We start from the raw sequence: 25,254 nt of genomic DNA, 5'->3' as shown, positions 1-25,254 counted from the left end.
GGTGAGCGATTAAAGTACAGCGATATTTTCATGTCTATCGCGTCTAGCCACTCACTTGCATGAAAGAGAAGTTGTCCCCACTGATCTCTGGTACCTTCAACCCGCCTGTAGTCCTGCGCGACCTAAGGCGCTTCATTTTCACACTAGTGCACCAAAACTTCGATTTCTTGAATGTCAGCACGTGCACTTATGTGCATCACGTGTCTTATAATGAGCTCTAAATGAAGTCGTGGTTCACCTGGCCCTTCCGACGCGCCACTCAACACTCGACCAGCGACGTGGAATATAGTCTACCAGGAGCAACGAAAACTAGTCTGAATGCTGACGTCAGTTACGATGCGAGTGAACAAGTCATCATCAAAGAACCAAAAAGTGTAGTTTTAGAGGCGCCTGTACCGTCAGTTTCAGAAGAAGGAGTCGTTTTTGCTAAAAACAATGTTTTACTCCGCATTTCCAGTGCCTCCCCGTCCCCAAGACACAAGAACCACAGACGAAGCGATGATGAATCAGGATACTTCTATATGAGGTCTCACGAGATCTCATTCCATGGAAGCAGTTACATGGTACATTGGGTGGCTAACAGCGAGTTAAGAAGGGTAACTGCCAAGGAAACAAATGATACAACTTCTGTGGCTTCCAACAATACTAACAATACAGTCTCCATTGAATTGAACAACCTGGAAATGGTTAAACTATTCTATGCACAAGAATCAGACCAAATTGGTGCAGAGTTTTCGCTTTCAAATGGACAACTAGTCTTCTACAATAAGAATGGTATATTTCACATTTTTAAATTTATTTCTGGCGGTCTGGATAGGCTGACAGAATTACTAAGAGGATGTCGTTTTCTCAAGGAAACCAGTCCAGATGATGAAAATGATCATAGTCAGAGACAAGTGACATTTGTTGTGTATGCTCCACAGTTAGGACTAAAGGAGATGCATCCCTCTGAATATGAGGTGCAGACACAACTGAACTTGGAGACATGGAATGACCTTCATGATCGAGAAGGTCGTATAACTGCTCTAAAGTTGATTCAAAAGGTACTGTATATAGCAGAGCGCAGTCAGTTTAAGACCGATGTGTATTCAAGTTATAAATATTTTCCCTTTTTGTAAACACATGGATGCTGATTAATGAGACCACTCATTAGTGCTGTGGAACCTTACTGGGTAACCGGCCAGTTATTCCAGTTGGTTTTTTTTTTTTTAATAACCGACCTCTAAGATATTCACCCAAAAATGTACATTTCTCATGCTTTAACATTGATATCACACTTGCAATAGGATTCTGCTATATGTAGGTACAGTGTATCAAGAGTTAATAATATTAACTTTTGGTAATATCACTAGGTACCTATTACTTTGGCCACTATAAGGACAATGTGATGAACTGTATTACAAATTTAAGGGCGTGTATGGTTACATGTTAGGTGCAGCATTAAAATTATAGGAATTGTCATTCAATTCAGTGTGTCAGTGGTTATGATATTCTGTCCAGTTTCGCAGCTCTACCACACATTGTACAACCAATCTATGGTCAAAATGAACATTTAGTATGATGGTGTACACTTTTAGCCATGTTTCAGACCTACTTGACATGGTCACTATGATGAGGTGGTCTTAGTAATGGGATCTTGGAGTTATACCGTAGCATGTTTAATTTTGGCATGGTGAAATGTGGCTTAGTAAAGAGGTGGCTAGATAAAGTGATGTTTTAGTCTGTAAGACTATATAGTGGACATTATAAGAGCAAATTTACTACTGATCATTACTGTAGTGATTGTGTACATATGCACACCATTTCTACAGGTTGTTTTCTTTCGTGGTGTTTCCAGTAATATACGTAAGGAAGTTTGGCCATTTCTATTGGGAATTTTCTCGTGGAAGTCAACAACTCAAGAACGTCACCAAACAATGGAAGAACTTATCAGAGATTATAAAGTGCTACTAGCTAAAAAGTAGAGTACCATAGCATGTTACTAAATATAGTATTGTTGTACTCCTTATTAGGGAAACACTAAAAGATGAAGCAGAGGAAGCATACAAAGAGGCAGAAATTTTAATTGAAAAAGATGTGGTTAGAACAAAGTGTGCGGATGAATCTAGTAGTAACCCTCACCAGCACGTTGACCTATTAAGGTATTAAGTTTATGATGCACCGGACATTTGTACAGCTCACCCTCTTTATATTGGAAACTTTATGACCAGCTGAAAATTTTGTTATATTGTTAACTTTTGTAGTGTGTAGGAACTTGAGGTGCGATGTATAGTGTCCTTTGTTCAGAGGGTCTTTTGAGAGAGAATAGTCATTGTTGTTCTGTTTCAGATCTGTGCTGTTGGCGTATGTCTTGTACGACCCTATGGTGAGCTATACACAGGGTATGACAGACTTGCTTGCTCCATTACTTCTCAGCCTGGAAGATGAGGTGATGGCATTCTGGTGTTTCACACGACTTGTGGAGCAGTCTGTCTTCTTCAAACCAGCATCAGTGTCTATATGCATGGAGAGCCAACTTGTAAGTTTTGGAAAGCCACAAGACCACAGATCATTAGATACAGGGTAAAGGATTATGAGGCAATAGCTTTAGTTCACTTGCATTAGGATGTGAATTTTTAGTTACTTATCCCAAGCTTAGGAGCTTCTTTGACTACCCTTTTGACTTGGAAATTTCCAACATCAAATGGTTATGTTCTGTACCTAATGACTTGTCGTCTTTTGGTATACACATATGTGATGTGGGTGTTTGTTTTACAGAAAATATTGAGACCATTAACAGAACTGTTACTGCCTCAGTTTTACCAATACCTTCAAGGGATCTACCATGGAAAGGACTATCTGTTCTGTCACAGATGGCTGTTGGTTTGTTTCAAGAGAGAATTTATGTTTGAAGATGCTTTGTTAGTGTGGGAAGCATGTTGGATAAAGTACGAGTCACCATTTTTTCATTTGTTTGTGTGCATTGCCATAATGGCAATGTATGGGATGAAAGCAGTTGAAAAATCGCTTGGACTTGATGAACTCATTGTTCATTTTAATTCATTATCACCCTCTATGCCTGCAAATATTGTCCTTTCACAAGCAAGGGGATTTCTGTATCAATTTCAGCAGTTAAAGGAAGCACCATGTTCACTACGGCTAATTTTCAATGACCTGGATGCATGGGACAAGCCAGGTAGGCCAAAACTGATTTGTAAATGTTCTACAAATTGTCTGAGCAAAACCTGGGAGACTTCAACACCTTGCTAACTACTCTTCCACTTATGATTGTTGTGTATTGCTTGTATTATATTATTTAAATACTGTATATATATATAAAACAGATTTTATTTTGTATACAATATAACATGTGTTACATATTTGTTTGCTGTATCAAATCATCAACAAAGTACACACATTGATTCAATATTTACAAAATTAAGTACTACAAATATAGAGGATTATCAATAGCCATCACAAAACTAAGCCACTAACAAGATGGCAAACAAAAAAAAATTCAATTATAAATTTTGGGTTTACGAGTTCTTTTCTCTCGACTACTGGAAGATGATGAAATCTTCGAAGGTCCAGGGGACTTTCCCTGTCCCTGGAATGTATTGTTTATTTGCCTCAGGGGTTGACGGGAGCTGTCTCCATTATGGATTTGCTTTTGTTTAACCACTGTGGGTTTCTGCAAGTGAATGCTCATATCCATAAATTCTTGATCTGGTGGTGCCCGATATGTCTCTTTACAAGCTATCCTTTGTGAAGCCTCAAGGCTAATTGTAACTTGTTCCTCTTCTGACAAACTACTTCTGTCTTTTTGTAACTGTGATGCCTCCATGTCTTCGGATTCTGTCCAATCGGATAAAATCATTGATTCCTGAGACCCCTGACTGGTTAGAGATGACAAGGCTTGTAATGATTGATAGTCTAGATGTTCTTTGACTAGATCCAGTGATAATGTGCCTATCTTGCTGACAGCAGAATATTGGTCACTGCTAAACCTACATACATGTATACCACAATAATCACTGTACGCTATGATTACGAAAGTGTGACTGGATTCACTATGCCTTAGTATTTGGACTGCTGAAATATATTTAGAATTTTGTGCAATGCCCTGAGACCAACCTGATTTACCAGGTCAGTTTGGTCTGCATTACACAGGTGCTCTCAATTTTAAGTGCCTACATTAACAACAGGTTCTCTGTATGTGTGGACCCTGTTTCAGTCATACATGTCAACTTGCCTGTTCTGTACTGCCTGGAGCACATTGTTTCTGTGGTCAGTTACAGGATGTTCACCAGCAAAACTGTTGGAAGTCAGTGTTGTGTCAAGGGTCAGTGGGTGTGTGTACACTCTCACCAGTATGAATAAATGTTAACACAATATGGAGCTAACTGGTCCATGTGTAGGCCAGTGAAGTTGACCAATGATTGTGTCCAAACTGCTTCTGTAATATGACACTCACTGTCCATATCATGCATAACACAATAATTATACCACATGTACACCACAATAGTGTCACTATAGTAATCAACACACTCACAGATGTATAGAGGCTTACAATACAGCACACACATTACACACACTCACCTTGGTAGACTAAGACATTTGACAACAACACAACAGCTGCAGCTAGCACACTTGGAGAGATGCTAAACACCAACAGGTAACCACAGTACACTACAAGCTACAACTACTAACATTCTCAGTTCAGTATAGAGCAGTGCAGACTCAGAGATATACTGACACATGTGCCTCAACTTATCACCAGCTTTGCATATCTTGAGCATCATATCGAGATAGTCGGCAGTACAAGGGAGCTGTATGTGAAATAGTATTAGATTTCCTGACTAATGGAATGTTGGGCTTACTCGTATACAGCCATTAAAGACAGACAGCATCTCTCCAACGGTTCGGACCACATCTTCATATCGATATGTGTTCTCTGTCAGCCATGCTGCCTCTCTGACTGTGATAATGGTGCTACCAATCCATCTGTAAACATAACAGTTGTCTTTATGTATGGCTAATAACAGTCTTTATGTATGGCATCTCACTCTTATGTACTGACAAACAAGACAGCATATACCTGCACACAACACTTATGCGCCCAGACATGTACACATGTACATTTGCTCACCTACACACACACACACACACACAGAGACATGCATATGCTACATGCCATGACAATTGTATTCTACAATATTTACACAGACACAGCAGGGTTTGTTGTAGTTATTTAATTACAATTACCAAACATTGGCATACAAATTAGTAATTAATTAACTGTCATTTTAGTTACAATTTAATTAGCAATGCAATGGTGATTAATTTTAATTATTACAGTATTAGCATACACACATGTCCAATGTTACCTGGCTGCCAGCAGCAAAGCAGTGATCCCCACTAGCTGTAGCCAATTGCGAGATATTGGCCGAAGCTGTAGATACCGGTCAACACAGTCCACGGCTACATGTAGCACCAGCGTACTAAACTCCTTCATCTCACTAACCTCAATCAACCAGTCCACTAATATATACCTGCCAATAATAATATCAATTAATTTTGTATACTCTATTATTATCATCCATTCAATACCTCATGGTATAGTTTAACTTCTTCTGAATGGTGAACAGCTTGTTAGTATATGCTGGTTTAGCTTGGTCAAATACCTGATAGTGACTTAAATCATACACATTTACAAATTTAAAGTAGACTAACATGTTTTACAAACTGGGTTGCCTGATCTTTGTTAATCCCACCATATTGGTGGTTGATGTATGCTAGGCAGAGGTCAAGACGGGCAGGCCAAATGTTGGTACTGGCCAAGGCTCTGAGCCTGCGCACGAGTTGTATCTCTTCTACTGTTGTCCAGCGCTTGTCACCAGCGTCTAGTTGCCATAACTCATAAGTGGCATATGGGCAGCCAAGATCAGCTGCTTTTCTGAACCAAACAACTGCATCATCATTTTGAGGTGGCTGTAAATATGAGGATATGACAGGTGGCCTAAACACAAGTGTTCACACGCATACACACACCTCTAAAAAACTCAGCACTTTACCAATACAATATGGAATCGCTGAAGATGGTTTCTACATTACACAAAATATTAGTAGCAATCTTTAGTGCAAGGCACTGGTCACCTCTTCATCATGATGTAACTTCATGTGCTCACAGACACATGCCTTACAGCACAGACCAGTTGAGGTCCATGGAGGTCTAATCAGCACCCAAGAGAAAGGTTCTTGATTTGCAATCCTTCTCTCTGCTTGTGACAGCAGCCTGGATGCAGTGACTCCATTACTAGAGGCTATAGTTCCTTTACCATCACCTTCTGGTACTGTATAGCAATAATACATAATGTATTACCACTTAATGTAATACTAACCTCCTTCACTGTACAAGTAAGCTACAGACAGCTTTATTAAAGCTTCAGCGTTCCCACGCTTAGCAGCTCTGTTATTGAGGTAACAAGGAGAGTATAATTATTATGTCCCTTATAATCAATGTTCAACTAACTTTTGTATAATGTGTGTGCTGTTTTGTGATGGCCACAGTTGTTCTAGCGAGGCTTTCGTCCACAGAGACGTGAAATGTTCGCTGTTCACTATACCATTTAACTGGTAACATACCTATGGTAGCCCAGACACACATAATATCATCACTATCATGATAATAAATTTGTACCAAACAAATTTTGGTCAAATCCCGAAGTGGCAAATATTCCAAGATCATTACCAACAGTTCAGTGGGCAATTCTAAGAGTGGCGATGAAGCGCATGAAGCGCATGAAGCGCTTGCCGGTTCTGGGTCTGACAACTGATCCGGCGACCCACGTGGCATTATTTCGAGTCTACTTCTCCCAATCAGGGCGATGTTTCTCGTAGCAACACATTATCACTCCTTTGAATCTCAAATAGCCCGCTGCCCATTTAAAGTTGCTACTAGGTGATGACTGCGCATGCGCACAAGGTTACATGGCAGAAAGCAGCTCCTCGCCTTCAGGGAGTAACGGTATGGATTAGTGTGGGTGCCTCGTGTATACTTTAAGAGTGTTATATACTTGTCGCGTGTAGTCGCAATGATATCATGTTCTAGGGCGATTTAAGCGCGCATTATTTAATTAGAATACAGCACATGTCATGCGTGTACGTGTTCTACAGATACAAGCGCCACAAATGATGTGAACGACGCTGAACTAGAAAAAATAGACTTCAAAGTAGTGTGGAAAAAGAGCACCTACGATGTATCCTTTCCACTAGACCACAGAATCGACCAATTAAAGGAACACATAAACACGCTATGTGGTGAGCATTATTTGGACCTGTTTGTGTTGAATTAACTGCTATAACTTTTTTTTTTGTAGGTATTCCGCCAGCCATGATGAAACTAATGTACAAAGGTTAGCTAATTGCACAGATCTCCTTAGTGGAATCCAGTTATTGTTGTGTGAGACTGACAGACACACCAAGTCTCACACATTGGGTGTGAGTCTCACTCATCTGCATGCAATCTCATGCTCACACGCATGGAACTGCTAATGTCACGCATTGCAGAGTGGCTATACTCTTCTTCAATATTTGCCATCGATTACAAGCTCCAAGTTCAACTGCATGCACTTATAACTGAATTATTTTTAAACATTCAAGTTATAAATAACACTAAAGTAGGCATTAGATTGAGTTTGGCAGGCTTACAAGGATGGAGTGTGTGGCAGTAATGCCATTCATTGTGTGATGGGTTCTGTCTAAAGCTGAGAGCTAGACATGAAGTGACTGCAGCTAAAAGTACTAGTTTAGCTATCCAACTGCACTAATATAATAGATGCATCAAGTTGTTTATGTATTGAGGAACTACCAGCTATATGCATTACACTGTTACATCCTGTAAATGGCAATTACTCTATTAACTTGTATGTTGCTTTGTGCATAGTAACTTTTGTGTAGAGCCTTCCTAAAATGACAATGGGGGCTCTGTGGCGCATTGATTTGTAAATCTACATCTGGTCAGAGTAATCTCACTCCTAAGTGATTGTGAACCTTGGCATCTCTGGACTGAGGTCCCGAGTTATTGTGTATACAGTAATGATGGCTCTCTCTTTAACTTTGGTTACATTTTGAGACACACAGCCATAGTTATAAGGTGTATTGTACTTCTGAAGTTGAAGGAAATTGATTGATTTACTTTCAACAATTGGCACAATGCTGTTCCTCCTTGTTGGAGTGATACAAAAAATCCAGTGTTGTTTGTTTGTGTGTGTGGTGCAATGTTTGCTATTGTCTTACTTTGTGTTTGTATATGCATGTATGTTTTTAAGGTGTTTTTTTTTTAATATCATTCCAACAAGGAGGAACAGCATTGTGCTGATTGTTTGTGAGTATAAAATGTACTGTTTATGAATATACTGAGGCAAAGCCAGGGGGTTTATCTATAGTAAATTTCTAGTGACTGAGGATGAAGAATTAATAATAGTGCAATACACCAAAGTAGCCATGGTTCATATGATATATGGCATGCCTCGTAATTAAGATGCACTACGTGAAACATTAACGCACCATATACATGCAACTCACGTGTAATTTGCCGTAGCTAGTTTGGCATAGTAGAGTTGTTTGTAGAATTCCTCTAGCAATTGAGTTTGATACAATTGATTGTGGGTCTTAGTAAACATATTTGTCCCTAGAACTTGTTCATTCATATCAACAAATGTCAGCAACATTATCTGCCACCACCCATATGAACCTATTGGGTGGACTCTTTACTGGCTGGGGTGATTGGTTGTGTGGCGTGGGCTATTAGCCTGCAGATAGGCATGGCACGCATTTGTGTGTCACATGCCTCAAACCACAGGTGAGTAATTACCTAACTGCAGTTGAGTAATATACTGACCTGTTCCCAGGTAGGTATGTAATGCTCACCATAGGTGGATCTGAGAGGGGGCTATGCCCCCCTGGCCTTTCTCTTGTCCCCCTTGGACTTACAGGACTATATTGGCACCAGAAACAGGAATCATGCATTCACACTGTGTTCAGAAGTACAGAAAGCCAACAGGCAAATAGAAGACAACAGTTATAAATGCACTTTACAGTGATAAACTGTACACTGTGAATGAAATGAGACAAATAAGTTTGAATATTTGTACTAAAGATAGAGATACTCTAATGGAGCAGTCACTACTCTAATAGAACAGTCGCAATTCTAATATTATCTGACAATTTTTGTAAATTATTATAACGATGCTGCCTTTAATATTTTGCAATACACTTTACCATCATACAGGTTTTATCTAACTGATAAGCTTTGCAAAGCATGCATTTTGTTATCTAGTAGCTATCAAAAATGCTCCCAAACTCAAACCTATAAGAGGTCTAATTTAAAAATTTTCTCAGAAATCCAACTAGAGTCTTAGGTGCACATTCTTCATCCAGCTAGCTATGCCAAACAAAGTTGTACAAATGAATATAACTTGCATACTAGAGTTCCATTTTCCTCCTCTTAGTGGAATAAACACTGTTTTATCCTATAACTTCTTGCCCCCCCTCAGCCCCCCCAGCAGTGTCTTCTAGATACGCCTATGATGTTCACCTGTGGTTTAAGGTCTATGTGCCTAATATATACCCGGCAGCTCATTTAAAGTTCACGTGCATCATGGTTTATTTTGAGTCTTTGTGGTCTGCTAGTTGTTGATATGTAATGCCTGAAATATGATGCATTTCAATAGAAGATACTTTAGGGATTAAGTGTCTCCCTGTAATTTGGTATTGATGTCTAGGTATGCTAAAGGATGATAGCACACTACGAGACATCAAGCTAACCAAGGGAGCTAAGATGATGGTGATGGGATCAACCATACAAGATGTACTGACAGTAGCTCCACCTCTACCAGAAACTACAAAATCATCAACAGCATCTTCAGGTATGTTCATGTTACACCAGTATAGCTTTTGTGTGTAATTCTATACAGTAAATCTAGCTCCCTGTGACTGCCACTACCCTGCTATGTGTATCAGAAGTACCTTATTGAGTAGCGTAAGCAATAAATTAAATACAGTGATTTATTTTTAAAGAAACTGTCGTTCTTATACTATCATGAGTCTTCTTTTAAGACTGCCTCTCATGTGACCTTGGTCCCAGATACTCCACTCTGTACTTAGTCTATCATACTAGAGAAATAGTATAAATGCAACCTTAATTGATGTGTATCTTGTTTTCTGTGATGGACTGGGAAGGAGGTGCATTTGAGCTAGTTGCTCTGATGGGAAGGAAGGCACTGTTTGCTTCCTTTCCTGAACAGGTTGCCCTACAAAGGGAATTTGAAACCCTTTGACAGTCTGTAATGCCCCCAACTGTCCTTTCTTAACACCTTCCAGGTATTGACAAATAGAGCCAACCTGCTTCAATGAGCTCTGTGCTTTGATCAACATAGGATTCACAACAATTTTTTAATTCATCAATACATTGTGCATAATTGTTGATTCTAGTTATTTCTTCTTTGGGAAGCTTCTCCTTCCTGAGGGATAAGTCTTCTGACTGGCTGGTTGTGAGTATGGAGGTTATTTGCATGACTGTGAGCCTTTGCCCCCCTTGCTGACCCTGAAGGAGAAGGGTGGGGGCTGCTAACAACTCTGGGATGGCTGCTTCACTTTCCCGACCAGCTGGAGATTCTGTACATAGTCAGCAGCTTCCTTTAAGAAGTTCGGACCAAACAGGAGAGGGACTGTACTTGCCCAATCTCACTCCTGGGCTGCAGCAGGAGCTCATCGAATCCTATGGACAAGGGAGTATGTAACTCCATACGCTACCAATACTATGGGCGAAATTCAAACATGGCGTCCAATGTTACTATGTGTATAATTGGTTGCATCATTCTTATGCGCAACAGGGATACACTGTATGGGCTGCTACACCATCGTCTTGTGTGAAAGTAGCAAAACTGCTTCGATAGGAAGATCGTCGAGTCGAAGATAAAGCTTGGAATAGTCAAGCGGAGTAATTTTGCATGATCAATGACTGTAGAAAGACTGTCCTGCTAAGCCTGTGCTATAATTCCTCCATCATGCCATTGAACTTCATTTCCATAGCTTCGCTTCATCGCAGCAAAAACGTGACGTATTTGAGCATGCGCCTCTCCATAATATGCAAATTAGGATATTTTAAAAGTTACATATTATAGTACATGGCAGCCATGTTTGAATTTTGCTCTTTACAAAGTTACATGCTCCCTTGTCCATATGATTTGATACGCTCCTGGCTGCAGCAAAGGACACCAGATCCTTGTTATATTTCTCCAGGACCTTCGTCCTCCTCATTAGAGATATCTTGTTGGAGGCATTGGCTGTATCGACAGCATCACCTATCTGGTCTATGGTTACCTAAGGGTTGGGATCGTTCACCACATCTAGGAGCTGGCTGAGCGGTCATTCGCCTCTAATATTAGTCCTTGTAAGGTGTACAGGGAACAGTCCGTCGACTTAAGAAGCTCTGGATCATTCAGATCCCATCATTGCATCAAGGAAAAGGGCTCTTGTCGGCTAGTTTTGCGGAAGTATATAAAGGCTACACAAGGCCCATCTATCAGCTCATGTCATCTTGCAAGTAAATGCATTGTTCAGGAAGGTCGATCACTGGAACAACCTTGATGGGTACTGTTTCCTTTGCTGGTAGATCGTCGTCCAACAGTGGATCATGGACATCCATTTTTTAAGCCCATGAGGAGCCTTGGTTAAGGACGCCAGACCACTGTTGTTAGCAACTGGCTGGCCAGAGGGTTGGACAGACTCGTCTGTCGTTTCATCCTCCTCCCTGTTGTCGACTGAGGTAGGACGCTGAAGCAAGCTCGTGCTTCAACGTGTCGACGTCTTGGCATATTAATGCCATTCCATTAGATAGTTTCTTGAGCTGCTCCAAGATTTCGCTATCCATCGAAGACGATGTAGAAACACAACCAACAAACTACGGTGAGCTTGAAAAAAGGTCGAAGTGTGACCATCCGGTTGGGTATTTATAAGGCAGTTTTTGCACATGCGCAAGCCATTTCCGGTGTGCACCATACAGAATTGTACTACCAACAAGCTGTAATGTTTAGAAATAGGCCAAAACACCATTGATATGTGAGACTGAGCCTTCTGAAATATAAATGATCACACTACCCTTCAGTATAGCTTAATTTGATCTTTGTTCTATCGCCTTAATTTTGATCTTCGTTCCAGCCCTACTTCAGTGTTTTGTGATGTCATGCCTACTGTTCAATTGTAGTTAGTGGTGGGTGATAGCAAAAATTTCACAAGACGATCGATAGTAATGAAAGTATCATGATAATGATATGTATCACGATAGTACCTAAATGACAGATCAGTGTTAGCTGCTTGCACAATTGAGAATTTTGTGAACAAACTTGCTGTTTTATACATTGTTAAATGTTTATACCTAATCATTGCTCCTTTCTTGTGAAAAGGCAAGAATATGGTTTATGAATAGAACTACTTTGTAGTCATTTAGAAGTGTTACATCCATCACGATAGTGTAGAGGCTAAATATCATGATACGATTTGAAGATTAATATCACAATACTTGATATTTTTTTACTATTGCCCAGCTCTAATTGTAGTACTCACTATTGTTGCTATAGGCCAATGACGAGAGGTTTTGCTATTAGCAGTACCCACATTGCAGTAACACATTGGGCATTTAGTTGCACATTTTCAGTATAGATGTATCACACCACAATACTCTGTTAAATAATATGTGATCAACTGAGCAAAACCGGTTGTTGTGCAAAATTCTATTTTGCTATTGAAACAAATGGGATAAACAAATGCATGCTGCACAAAAAATTAACTCATGTTTTAATTGCTTCAGTATGCACTGAAACACAGCTCAAATCAATAAAATCTGTATATCATCATGCTGGTTTGCCTGTTCATGGAGAGTAAGAAAAGTTTTGTTTCATGTTCGTACAGCAAAGGCACTTGAATTTTGGGCACTTTTTTTATGGTGCAGTAAAAATAAAGTTTATACAGGGTGTAGTTGTCTTTTCTTTGTTGGAGTGATGGCCCAAACAGAGGAATACAGTGAAAATACTACAAGCACTATACCTTGATGGATTTACCAGTTTATAGTGAACGGATTGAGCCAAGTCCAGTCTTCATAGCATGTTTCAGTCATGAGTTATATTAAACATCTGTAATATTTTGCTGTGTTCTTGCTGTACAAATCTAATTTATTGTTATTCCAACTGTCCAGCGCTATAACTATTTATCATAAAAGGTTTGGCTGTCTGCTTCTTTGTTACTTTAGACTACAACAAGTTTGATACTGAAATTTGATTGGCTGAAAACGTGGTCTCTAAATCTCGTAGAGCCACGGTCATGTCCAATAGAGACCACGCTCTGAGGCGATACGAAACACGATAATTACGCGCCTGTAACATTGGCAACGCATGGGCATTTAAATGGCTAGTAACGGCCGTACTGAATTAGAGGGAGGTGTAATGGGCTTGTTTGTACTAATCAACACTACATTACTTGCTTACAAGCAGCTGTCGAGGCACAACAACAGCAACAATGAGTTGTAGTCCACTCGCTGAGTCCAGTACTTCGATACATAGCACGCGCCTGTAACATTGGCAACGCATGGGCGTTTAAACGGGTAGCAACAGCCACGCTGAGGTCCCGCCATGTCAGGAGGTGTAGAGGGCTTGTTTCTAGTAATTAGCCATACATTTCCTATTTACAAGTAGCTGTCAACTCAAGGTACAATAACGAGTTGTAGTCTAAATAAGTTAGACGTCAAGAACCACTGGGTTCTACGGGATTTAGAAAACCCTCAGGCCCTTAGTAGCGCCCTCGCTGCGCTCAGGCGCTACAGCCCAGGGCCTTCGAGTTTTCTAAATCCCGTAGAACCCTGGTTCTTGACGTCTAACTATTATATAGAAAACAGGGAAGCAATAAATTGGATTTGAGGAATGTGCAAAAAACAATCAGTTTTTGCTTAGCCAGTCACATATGGTTGATAAATAGCCTTTTATATAATGTAATTACTTATTTTTAAAACTTTATTCATGTGGACACATAAACAAGTGAGCATGTAATTTACCAAATTAATTTAGAGAACCAGCTATGTATCCACACCTGACTTGTAGCCAGTTTGGGTGTACACCTGTTTTATACATTGTATAATTTTTCTCAGACACAAGTATACAGTGGTTTTAATTAATTAATTATCTGAGTCAGTAGTCTTGTTTATTAATTAATTAATTTCAAGATTGTTTGTTGTACTGTAATGTTGTTTCTTCTACTGTTTGTTGAACTGGTATGACCCTTACTGCTCTGTGTCTTAATTACTCTTAAAGGCGCATAATTGTGAAATTTTTAATAGTTAAAATTTCGATTCCCAAATTTGGACCTCACACATACATGTAACCCACAGTACGGCATTGACTGCATTATGTCTTTTGGGAAGAGCATAAGTAAGATGTCAAATTTATGCAAACACATAAATTTGACATTTTTGCTGTTTGTTCGCAAAAATTTGTACCTCTCAGCAATAACCTGCTGGACGGTATTTAATGCAACTACTATTTGAGGTGTAGTGTTAAGCCAAGTAAGCATAGCATTTACTAATCCTTACTGTATGATCTGTTCAGTCCAACCTAACCAAAATTTCTTGTTCTATTACTGACAGCTGTCACCACCTTCTAGTCTGGCTTTGATGCTAACAGGTAGCATCTGTTGAAATATAGTTAGTTCTTTGTGTCACTTCATGAAATGTTGATAATGAAGTTGCCATACTTGTCTTACATAGGACAGTTTAAAACACTAAAGCACATGTACCTTAGAACCATACTATTGTACACACTTAACACTAATATATAGTAGGTCCTGCTGCTGAGCCACTATCCCAACAGAAGGTACTGTTTCAGTGATGTCATATGATGTAATATGACATGTACTAACTGTTAGGAACACAAGAAGGTAATAGAGAGAGGAGTGCCTGAAGATGCCATGCCTGGAATACTTGGAATCAAAGTGAGCAGTTTTCTAAAATGATTATTGTAATACTAAATGTTTCATAGGAAGGGTTACCAGCACAACCTTTGTCTGGTATGGTAAATAAGCATGGTAGCAAGGTACGGCTTACATTCAAGTTAGAAGATGACCAAGTGTGGCTAGGCACTAAAGGTATTAAGATCATCTTTTGGTGTGTACTGATGTGTAACCTGTTGTGCTATCATTAGAACGTACAGAAAAAATAATGATGGGCTCCATAAAGAATATTGTATCTGAGCCAATCAAAGGTCATGAACGCTATCACATGTTGGTAAGTGTACTGACTTCTTTAGCTTTTGTTACATTGGTGGTCTTGCATAGCTGGCCCCTTTTTCATATTTTGTTGGAAAATTTTTTCCGGAACCAGTGTAAAAGAAAAAAATATTGATTTAATAAATGAAGTAGGGATTAGGGGTGCAACAATGTATTGATATATTGCAATATTTTCTATCACAATACAATACAATATGTGTGATGAAACATATCGATATATTGCTTATTGCAATATATTGCTGTATTACAATATATACCACTTTAGCGTGGGCATTCAAAGGCGCCGCTCGGTGTTTAACTTGCATATTGCTGCCTGGGCAATATCATGGGAAAGCGGTTTGCCAATGACTTTGATACCCAGCCAGTTCAAAGAATCGATGCTTTGACTTGTTATATTGAGCGACATAGAGCTTTGTATTGTGGGACTCGTTTTTGTAGTAGTTGCTAAGCTTACTACATAGGCTAAGATAGACTAGTTGGTTGTTACTAAAGTATAATGAAGGTGGTATAAAATAATCGTTTGGGCGATTGTGGATGCGTATTTCTACTCACTGCGTATCAGCCTTTGAACAGACCATGAAACAGCAAAGCTACTACTGCTACATTGAAATAGGTTAGTAACTTACAGTCCTAAGTACTTAGCTTAATATAATAACTTACTTACTGTTCCAATAGCGAAGTTAGTTGGCTTAACTTAGTACAAAAATAATAACAATATAAACTCAATCCCACAATCGCAAGTTTTCTAACAGCGTGTTGAAGCATAGTAACGTATTAGCGACGTTTTAACGTATGGACAACGTTTTGATGGCTATTAGCCCACGCTTTTAAAACCACGATTGATTTTCAGATGCTACTGTATAAAACAAACGGGATGAGTTCTCGTTAGTTCTTTCACCTATTAGGTGGGTGCACCCCAAGTGATATATATCACGGCTGCTTGGGATTTTGCTGACATATACACCCGCAGCCCTTGGACTTTGGGTGTATATATCAACAAAATCCCTCGCAGCCGTAGTATAACTATTAAATATATTGCTGGGTTGTAATGAGCTGTGGCTTGTGGATAATTGACCTATAGCTGCCACCCTCCTGGAGGGCAGGCATCAAAGCCACCAGAATGTAATTGTTGATGTTTTAGAAGCCACATATCCTAAACAATCAGTGCTGGTTGTAGTACTGCCTACTTGTACTTTAATAACTGTTGGCCATTATAACAGCTTTTGACTGGTGGGTGTACACTAATGCTATCTGCTGTATCTTATGAAGCTTAAATGAGTTATTTACATAAGTATAGCACTCTGACGTTGTCAAAGGCCCTAATCCAAATATTGTAATGCAGCAATAAATTGCAATATATTTTTAAGGCAATATGCAAGGGATTTTTCTAGAAAATAAATTCAGGGGGGGGGGGGCAATCCGAGTTTTTCAGAAATTGAGGGGGGGAGGCAGAACTTAAATTAGGCTAAATTTGTTTTATTGTAGCTAGCTAGCTATCGACTAAATTTTATGATTTCAAATCAATTTATCATTGTTTCATCATTGGGCTGAGTTCAGGGGGGCAAAATCATTTTCAGGGGGGGCAAAATGCCCCCTTTGCCTCCCTAGAAAAATCCCTGAATATGGTATTTACCCGTATTGTTGCATCCCTAGTAGGGATCCTAGCAATAAAGTAGTGATGAATAATAGTATTAAAGCATAGCTCTGTGAGAAAATCCTTACGATAGCATGTTATCAATATGTTTTATAACAATCATTTTGTTCGCCAAAGTAGGGATTTTCTCCTTATGCTGTAATAGCATCACTCATCTCTTGTTTCACTACTTTTTATCACTTGGATCCCTACTTCATTTTTATTGTCAGGTATTTTTGTTATAGCACACAGCTACATATACATTTTGACTGTTTTGTTAGGGTTAGAGTATCTTGAGTCAGCCTTTCACCTATATACCGGGAGGCATGTCACTATTACTGTTCTAGTGTTACAAATACAGCTAGACCAATAATGAGGGGTGTGGTCATTATGATCGCATAAACAGATTGTTAAGAGAAGTAGTCTCTGTGCTTGATTGTTATTAATCTATTAATGAGTGTGGTCTTGATCCAATCATGAAATTACAGGTATCTACCAAGTAATAGCACTTCAAATAATTTTGTGGCATTAAATATGCTACTGAAGAAAGGTATTGATATGAAAAATTAATGCCTTGATACAGGGTTTTTGATAAGTATTTCAATTCTGAGCCAAACTGGCCCAACCCAGACATTTACTGCTCCACCAGTGATATACCGCTAGGACAATCAGCTTAAATTCAAAATGTATCACCCACAAAGCCAACTTAATTAGTTGGACAATATGGAAGTGTATAAATGCGTCATAGTCAAGTCCTGATGCAACCCAGCTTCTTTCCTGAGCCACACCCACTTATTGGACTACTGTCTGCAGCCATCCGTGCAGCCACACTAATTTGTCTGTGATATTAAAGTCTGTAGGTATGTAAACCATGCTCATAACTGCCTGCAGGCTTATTTGGAGCCATGCCCAATATTGGAATGTTGTTATATGAGATATGGTCTAGGACAGCTTCTTTCATGAGCCACGCCGACTTTACATTGGAAATGTGTCACACTGTTTGTAATTATGGTGTGTTAGATATGTACAAAGCCACACCCACTTGCAGGAAATGTATTTTGCTTTCTGCAAACTTACGTGGAACCATGCAACATCGTTAATTATAGACACCCTGGTGTTTAATGTGCTAGTCGAGCACTCAAAACAAAGCTCTTGGTGCACGCCTCACTTTTAATTTATCCAACCTGGATTGCTATCCGGGTCATCCGGGCCAGCAGTAGTGACCCGGTTTCAATGCTGATAAAAGACCTAGATTCCTCTCGGGAAGTGGCTGCTCAATTAGAGTATTTTGTCAACTACTGTATGTTCTATTAGAGTAGTTACTGTATGTAAGCACTTCTTATGGTGCTCAGGACCAATAATTCTGCACCAATAATTCTCGATTAACTGTTGAAATAAAATCCACCTGATTTTGTAGTGTCCTATCAAAGTACTGGTTGTTCTGTTTATAGGTGTAGGAGTTATGGACTTTTCAGTTTTCTGAACACTAGGTGGTTTGAAATGGTTCGGATAACTAAGGTTCTGCTGTACTCGTAATGCATTTAATCATGAATTTCAGTTTTGAGTGGGAGCAGAGGAATTACAAACCGAAAATGGATGACTATTCTACATTCAGGGGACATGTTATTTTCAAAATGCCTCGTAATTTATCAGCACCATTTTGAGTGAACACATGAGTGTATTGTTTGTTATTGATGCCAAAGAATTGCTGTGCTGCTGGTTGCTGTATTGTCTATACTGAGTAAGAGTTTACAATGGAAGGGAAAACATGTGATGAGAGGCAGAGAGAAGGGAGAAATTAAAGAAAGAAGCAGAGAGAAAGCAGTTAGAGGAAATACAAAGAGAAAGACACAATGCTAAAGTAGAGCAGAGGAAAAAGTGAGCAACTGAGACGACGAATGGAGTTCTTGAAGAAACTAATGAAGAGCTTGTACCAAATGTGCTGGTTTGAAACAACAATTGTCAGAAGTTAGGCAGGAAAAAAGGAAACTAGAAAGGTAGCATCCCTGTTTAAACAAGTATTAAGTAAAGTATGAGTGAAAGATGATACTAAAACAAGTTAAATATTTTATAGGGCTGCCAAGTTTTGTAGGTCATTTATAACTTAGCTGCAAAGGAGTTACCCAAATCAGTAGATTGTCTGCTATTTCAGCAGTACGTGCTAGTGCAATTAAAGCTGCAGCTAAATGTTGGAGAGTTTACAGATTTGGAACCAGCCAAGCTAGCATTTCATAAACAGGTAAATAATCCTGTATACCAGAATGTCCTTTCTTGTCCATAAGCTTGAACGCCTTTCCTTTAGATACATCGCTTGGCTCATTTGTAGACATGAGAAATGATACCACTGTATGAGACATTGTTCATTGTTGCCACCTATCGCTCCATAGTCTTTACCCTTTTTGTAATAGTACCACAGTTGTTCTTCATTATTATTTGAAACATCATACTGTTGAGCCATTTAAGCTTGCCTTTTGCCAAGTGAACAACTTTCCTGGCAGTATTGCCAGCTTCACAAATGGTCCTGTCCTTCATAAGTAACTCTTTCTCCATTGATATCCTCTGTACAAATAGTTTTTCTTCCTTCCACACAACAAAATCAACATGTTCAATGGGCCACCTGACATATTTTCATCCTGAGCTGAACATGATGATAGTATGCATGCTCTTCCTTTAGCTGCAAACTATCTCCATTTTCTTCTAAACAGAGTGATCCTGCCTGTTTAAATAATATTTGAAAGAGACAGTTGATCTCCAAAACACCAGGTATGTAGTAATATCCCATCAGCTGTAGCACCAAAAAGGGGGAATGATGGATGTAAATAAGGTCTGACTTGATAACGAAGAAGTGATCATGGTAACTTAACATACCTCTCCCTCGCTATATTCTCATGCTCACAACCATACTTACATGCAACTGGCATTGCCTTGTGAGATTCTGGATAACAGATTGATGAGATTATTCTCTATATGCAATACCTGTTTCAGTTTTGAAGCTGTATCACATCCTGCTCATTGTTGGTACCACAGCCGAGAATCTGCTTGTGTTCCAGTCATCTCAACTTTGGGCCTGGCAATGTAATTCTGGATATGATAATTTAAAGTTTTGTTCTGTGAGTGGCTTTGCCACTTTTCCTCAAAGGTGTGTATGCCTAACAGTGATAAAATAACAGGGCTACCTACAGATTGTAACAATTCAAACATACTTGTATTCTTCTTCGTTTAGTATTGATGCTGTCTTTTTTGTTTGCTGCAACTCATCACTATTTGTAGGACCATTAGCTTCACTGGCTTTCATCAAGTGTTTATGCTTTTGTGAAGGAGACAAAAGTCAATTTGTGCTATTTTTGCAATTAGTACTGATCGAAATAATGGCAGCAACCACAAACAAGGACATGGTGGCTCGTAAACTTAGCTCGGTGCTGCAAACAACAAAGAAGCAATGTGAGAACAGGCCAACACCTCCAGACTTCTGTATTTCTGCTGTTGTTTCGTATCTACAGTAACTTGTTGTGTTGGTTAAAATATTAAAAACCTCTGTATGTAGGACTTCAGGCCATTCATACCATTCCACAGTGGAGAAATGGGTGACAGTATGGATCTAAACTTTAGGCCAATCATCCTCATCTTTTCCTCGTATTTTGCCTTCGCATCACCATCCAGTTCTGCATAATATTCAGAATACTGAACTGTGTTGCCAGTCACACTTTCAGATGTGGATTGTCTTCTTTATACACTCAGTTGTTTATCCACTCAAAATGGGCTGGCAGTGCTCGGATTGAGTCAAGTTCAACCTACACACCGCTTGCCTTCATTGTTTCTTAAATCCTCTTAGAGTTATTCATCTTTGCAGCTCTATACATTATTGTTTCTGAAGTGTGACATTTTTTATTGATAATTCCAAGTGAGTATAGCTGTAGCATCTTGCGTTTGTAGTAGTATCTTGTGTTTGTAAAGAACGGGTGCAAGTGGTGGACTATGCATAACTATCAGAACCTAAAATTGCTATCAAAGATCTGCTACCTCACTATAATGCTGACATTTTTATAGTGTTGCCATGTATTTCACTAAATTCCAATGTATTGCTAATTAATCAGTGCATCCTACCGTATTGCTTAGCTATTACATAATGTGATGGTTAGTATGTATGAGAAGTGTATCTATATGTATAAAGATGAAAAATTGTCTGTCTGTCCATCTGCATTCTTTTGCTGTGACCCACTTTTCTCACAAGTTTCTGCATGTGTTGAAGTGGGTCTTGTGTCAAACAAGACAGTCATCATAAAAAGTTACCTTTGATTGAAGCTTCTACTAGCCATTGTTTGCCATCATTGAATTCAAGGGTGTAGGGTAAAATTCGCTCTGAGATTTTTTGTGTGAACAGCATGACAAACTGCAAGTAAACACCTTAGCCATTCCAGCTCTACATGCCTTTATATATAAGCAGGTTTTTTAATATCCCTGGGGATTAGTAGATAAAAGGATTTGTACTGTAGTGAAGTACCTACCACTTCTAAAAATAAACACAGCACTAAAGTCTAGTGTTGCACCGATATGAGATTTTGCCAATATTCCGAAAGCCAATATTGGATAATATTTTCAAGCTGATGAAAGTAGCTGATCCGATATAGTACAACATGTCTATTTTATAGCAATTTTTACTAGAAATTTGATTGTGAAGGCCTACTTTAGCTTGTTTATAGTGGCAGTATTGCTACAACAACAGCTGACAGTACACTGAAGCAGAAATAACAACATTGTAATACAGGAAAATGTAACTCATTACATTTGTAAACATCATTTGGTACACATGAGCATGTATTTAATAGTTATACCACAGCTGCGAGGGATTTTGCTGATATATACACCCAAAGCCCGAGGGCTGCAGGTGTATATGTCAGCAAAATCCCAAGCAGCCGTGGTATAAGTGATATATATACCACTTGGGGCACACTCACCTAATTAGTGGTGTGCGATATCAAGATTTTCATTTCGATACGATATCGATACGATATATTGAATTTCGATTCGATTTTCGATAATGTTTAATTGTGTGGGTGGAGTAATTGCGTGGGCGGCCGATATTTATAAATATGCTTCAAATACATTTTACACCCCAAAGCTATTGCATAGAACTAATAATAAGCCTATAAAACTGGTAGACAAGCTTTTAAAGTAGCTAGATTGTACAGAACCAACCTTCATTTCAAGCGTGATTGTGCAATCACACACTAAATGCTGTTAATTTATGGAAATATTCTTCGATATTTCGATAATCATCGAAAGATTCTTCGATATTTCGATAATTATCGAAACTTTTCGATAATATCGAAATCTGCTAAAGTGGTATAGAAATCGATACGATAACGATATTGACAGATTATCGTGATATCGATATTTTTTTGAAATATCGCACACCACTACACCTAATAGGTGAAAGAACTAACGAGAACTCATCCCGTTTGTTTTATACAGTAGCATCTGAAAATCGATCGTGGTTTTAAAAGCGTGGGCTATAGCCATCAAAACGTTGTCTATATGTTAAACCGTAATTAATATGTTACTATGCTTCAACACGCAATGTTAGAAAACTTGCGATTGTGGGATTGAGTTTATATTGTTATCATTTTTGTACTAAGTTAAGCCAACTAACTTCGCTATTGGGACAGTAAGTAAGTTATTATATTAAGTTAAGTACTTAGGACTGTAAGTTGCTAACCTATTTCAACGTAGCAGTAGTAGCTTTGCTGTTCTGTGGTCTGTTCAAAAGCTAATACGCAGTGGGTAGAAATACGCATCCATGATCGCCCAGCCAATTATTTTGTGCCTTCATTATCATTTAGTAACAACCAACTAGTCTATCTTAGCAAATATACTCAGCTTAGCAACCACTACAAAAGTGAGTCCCACAATACAAACTCTATGTCACTCAATATAATGAGTCAAAGCACATTGTTCCTTTGAACTGGCTGGGTATCAAAATCATTGGCAAACCTCTTTCCTGGGCAATATGCGAGTTAAACCTGAGCGGTGCCTTTGAACGCCCACGCTAAAGTGGTATATTTCTGAATAGATTCGTATATCTGTATTTCATTTTGGTGCCGATCCAATACCGATATACAAAAAAAACACAGCCGCTGATATATGGTTTTTCCAATAAACGATTTGATTATCGGTGCACTAAACTTCATGGTTTACTAGAGCTTAGCCCTATGGTACAATGTACAGTACAGAGATACATATTTCACACAATTACCATGACGTCATGTCCTACCCCCTTGGCTTTTACTGTTGTGTGTGGTTTATAGCTTAGAGGATAGAGTGAGCCCTCTCTAATGAAATAGAAGGTTCAATTCCTTGATGGAACCAGAACTTCAAATTGGCAACCTAACTTATTTTCTGTCATTTACACTTTTTCATCACCTACTGGAAGTCTCTCATTAAAGAAAATAAGTTTTCTTAAAACATCATGTCCAGTAAATGTATACACCATTGTGCATTATGATATAAAGATTATGTCATAGTAATTGATGATATATAGCACATTGCTATTTCTATAGGCTATCCAATTGGGACCTACTGAAATGTCACGTTACTGGATCTACTGGGTACCAGCTCAATATGTGGATGCCATCAAGGACACCATTTTAGGAAAGTGGACATACTAGCGTTAGCTGTGCCTCCTTATTATTTTGTTTCCACCCAGCCACACCCACTTTTGTGTGGATAATAACTTTATGAGTGTCAAATTACTATCAATGAGCTAGAGCTACTGCTGCTTTGCTAATAATTTGCATTATTATATAATTAATTTACAATTAACAAATGAATGTAGTTTTTGTGGTATACTATGAACATCAAATCTTATGGTAAAGACAATAGGACTGGCAAATTCAACCAAGCTTTTCCTTATTGTTAAAAGTGACAAGGCTGCATAGTGATTCAAATTGCTTGACATGGGACATAGGAAGGGGGTTTCTTTGTGTTCTAGAAATCCCTTCTGTAATTTGAAAAGTTGTAAGTTGGCAGCAGAACACCTTACTGGCTATTAAAGTTTGGCAACACAAAGGTACAGAAAAAAACAAGAACAGTGAAATGCAGTGTATACAGAGCTAATAGGTAATAACAACAATAATCTAAGAACATGAAGTAAAGGCTTGCACTTACAAAAAAGAATATATTGACCAGAAACCAGCCTCACAATACCTTCATGGTGCCTTGGCAACATAGGCGTAGGAGCTATGAGGGCTAGAGTTCCCCATTCTTAGAGGGGGCTTGCCCTAGATTGATATACTCTAATAGAGCAGTCAGATACTCTTAATAGTTCTGGAGCAGTCATGTACTAAATAAAACAGTTATTTATTATGAAATCTCAAAATTCAAAAAGCTAAAAACTTCCTGGGGGCATGCCCCCAGACCCTGGCGTGTTGTGCATGCTGCAGTTGGTCACCACATTTACAGTATCAGATAGAAAGAGAGCAACAGAGTTCAGTTATGAATGATATTTCCTACTACAGTGGTGTAACTAACATGTTAGAACAACTTGAGTGGCTATTACTTGAACAATTTTAAAGCTAACAATGTTCTACAAATGAACTTCTGTAACTTTTACACCTCATTCACTGACTACCCATGGACACAATCAGTATTTTCTCTAGAACTTAATCCTGATTTTTACTCTTGACCATCAAACGGAACAAATTACCCCAATCAATAGTTGAACTGGACAACCCTAACCAATTTAAGATTTATCTGCTCAACTCTTCCCCACAGCTTGTATAATTATATATTTACATACTCATCCTGTGAGTTTTACACAGTAATAATTAATAATACTGAGTGAGCTTTACACATTGAACAAATGTATCAACCATTCACCACCCTGCTTAGCTCCCTCACTAAATTTTGTAGCTACGCCTCTACTTTCCAGTATTGCACTGTGAAAAAAGAGGGATATAAGATGGTATTTCCAGTGGCTTATTGAATACTAAAAAGCTTGGAATAACCTGTATTATACTAACCATCTCATGTAAGGCTTTAGTTAATGTGTTAAACATACTGAAACCATATATGTGATGGAATAGTGTGGACATTATAATAGATATAAGCAATTTCAGGTAATGTGGTAAATAAACTGAAACCATATATGCAATAGTATAGTATGCATTATACTAAAGTATAAAGATGAGTATAATACAGGATTGACGCCTCCAAACTTACCAACTGCCTAACAAGCATATATAACTCAATAACGACCAATGATACAGGCTTGATTTTTTCACTTTTACACATTGCTTCAGCCTGACAAGAAA

General features: G+C 38.6%; 4 protein-coding genes across 5 annotated transcripts in view; 2 read left to right on the top strand and 2 right to left on the bottom strand.

The window, feature by feature from the left end:
• The window catches only part of LOC136251188 (LLGL scribble cell polarity complex component 2-like), a 29,222-nt gene extending 29,006 nt beyond the window's left edge, over positions 1-216 (bottom strand). The window contains exon 1 of the mRNA XM_066043575.1: positions 56-216. Within this exon, the coding sequence (XP_065899647.1) occupies positions 56-136 (81 nt within the window). The 5' untranslated portion in view covers positions 137-216. The remainder of the gene's footprint in view (positions 1-55) is intronic.
• LOC136251190 (TBC1 domain family member 16-like) lies at positions 172-3,401 on the top strand. The gene is made up of 5 exons (XM_066043578.1): positions 172-1,043; positions 1,812-1,960; positions 2,013-2,141; positions 2,329-2,518; positions 2,758-3,401. Exons 1-5 carry the CDS (start codon positions 222-224, stop codon positions 3,247-3,249), a joined length of 1,782 nt encoding a protein of 593 aa, XP_065899650.1. The 5' UTR covers positions 172-221; the 3' UTR covers positions 3,250-3,401.
• On the bottom strand, positions 3,268-6,964 carry LOC136251189 (cyclin-F-like). Its single transcript, XM_066043576.1, has 14 exons — positions 6,680-6,964; positions 6,512-6,624; positions 6,381-6,448; positions 6,136-6,332; positions 6,031-6,084; positions 5,713-5,970; positions 5,590-5,663; positions 5,367-5,531; positions 4,860-4,983; positions 4,690-4,808; positions 4,579-4,640; positions 4,348-4,435; positions 4,232-4,294; positions 3,268-3,986 (listed from the first exon to the last, which is right to left on the bottom strand). The coding sequence occupies exons 1-14, from the start codon at positions 6,833-6,835 to the stop codon at positions 3,497-3,499; spliced, it is 2,031 nt and encodes a 676-aa protein (XP_065899648.1). The 5' UTR covers positions 6,836-6,964; the 3' UTR covers positions 3,268-3,496.
• On the top strand, positions 6,875-23,839 carry LOC136251191 (ubiquitin domain-containing protein UBFD1-like). Of its 2 annotated transcripts, none has more exons than XM_066043580.1 (9): positions 6,875-7,006; positions 7,156-7,299; positions 7,359-7,394; positions 9,765-9,908; positions 14,869-14,900; positions 14,953-15,018; positions 15,066-15,171; positions 15,228-15,310; positions 23,503-23,839. In XM_066043580.1, the coding sequence occupies exons 1-9, from the start codon at positions 6,970-6,972 to the stop codon at positions 23,608-23,610; spliced, it is 756 nt and encodes a 251-aa protein (XP_065899652.1). In that variant the 5' UTR covers positions 6,875-6,969; the 3' UTR covers positions 23,611-23,839. The 2 variants fall into 2 exon arrangements, with proteins under 2 accessions (XP_065899652.1, XP_065899651.1); XM_066043579.1 differs by having other exon boundaries at positions 14,866-14,900.
• The last annotated feature ends 1,415 nt before the right edge of the window (positions 23,840-25,254 follow it).

Source organism: Dysidea avara, chromosome 3, assembly GCF_963678975.1.
Source record: "Dysidea avara chromosome 3, odDysAvar1.4, whole genome shotgun sequence".
In the NCBI taxonomy this organism is placed as follows: Eukaryota; Metazoa; Porifera; class Demospongiae; order Dictyoceratida; family Dysideidae; genus Dysidea; species Dysidea avara.
This window is presented reverse-complemented; position numbering and strand designations above follow the sequence as displayed.

Bases quoted from the DNA above. Each gene is read 5' to 3' on its own strand.
- LOC136251190 (XM_066043578.1), top strand. From the start codon at position 222: ATGAAGTCGTGGTTCACCTGGCCCTTCCGACGCGCCACTCAACACTCG. The intron at 1,044-1,811 runs GTACTGTATATA...CCATTTCTACAG, and splicing joins CTCTAAAGTTGATTCAAAAG to GTTGTTTTCTTTCGTGGTGT. The intron at 2,142-2,328 runs GTATTAAGTTTA...GTTCTGTTTCAG, and splicing joins CAGCACGTTGACCTATTAAG to ATCTGTGCTGTTGGCGTATG.
- LOC136251189 (XM_066043576.1), bottom strand. From the start codon at position 6,835: ATGCCACGTGGGTCGCCGGATCAGTTGTCAGACCCAGAACCGGCAAGC. The intron at 6,085-6,135 runs GTGACCAGTGCC...TGTGTAATGTAG, and splicing joins AGTTACATCATGATGAAGAG to AAACCATCTTCAGCGATTCC. The intron at 4,295-4,347 runs GTGAGAGTGTAC...GACTTCCAACAG, and splicing joins GTTAACATTTATTCATACTG to TTTTGCTGGTGAACATCCTG.
- LOC136251191 (XM_066043579.1), top strand. From the start codon at position 6,970: ATGGCAGAAAGCAGCTCCTCGCCTTCAGGGAGTAACG. The intron at 7,300-7,358 runs GTGAGCATTATT...TTTTTTTTGTAG, and splicing joins ACACATAAACACGCTATGTG to GTATTCCGCCAGCCATGATG. The intron at 15,311-23,502 runs GTAAGTGTACTG...CTATTTCTATAG, and splicing joins ATGAACGCTATCACATGTTG to GCTATCCAATTGGGACCTAC.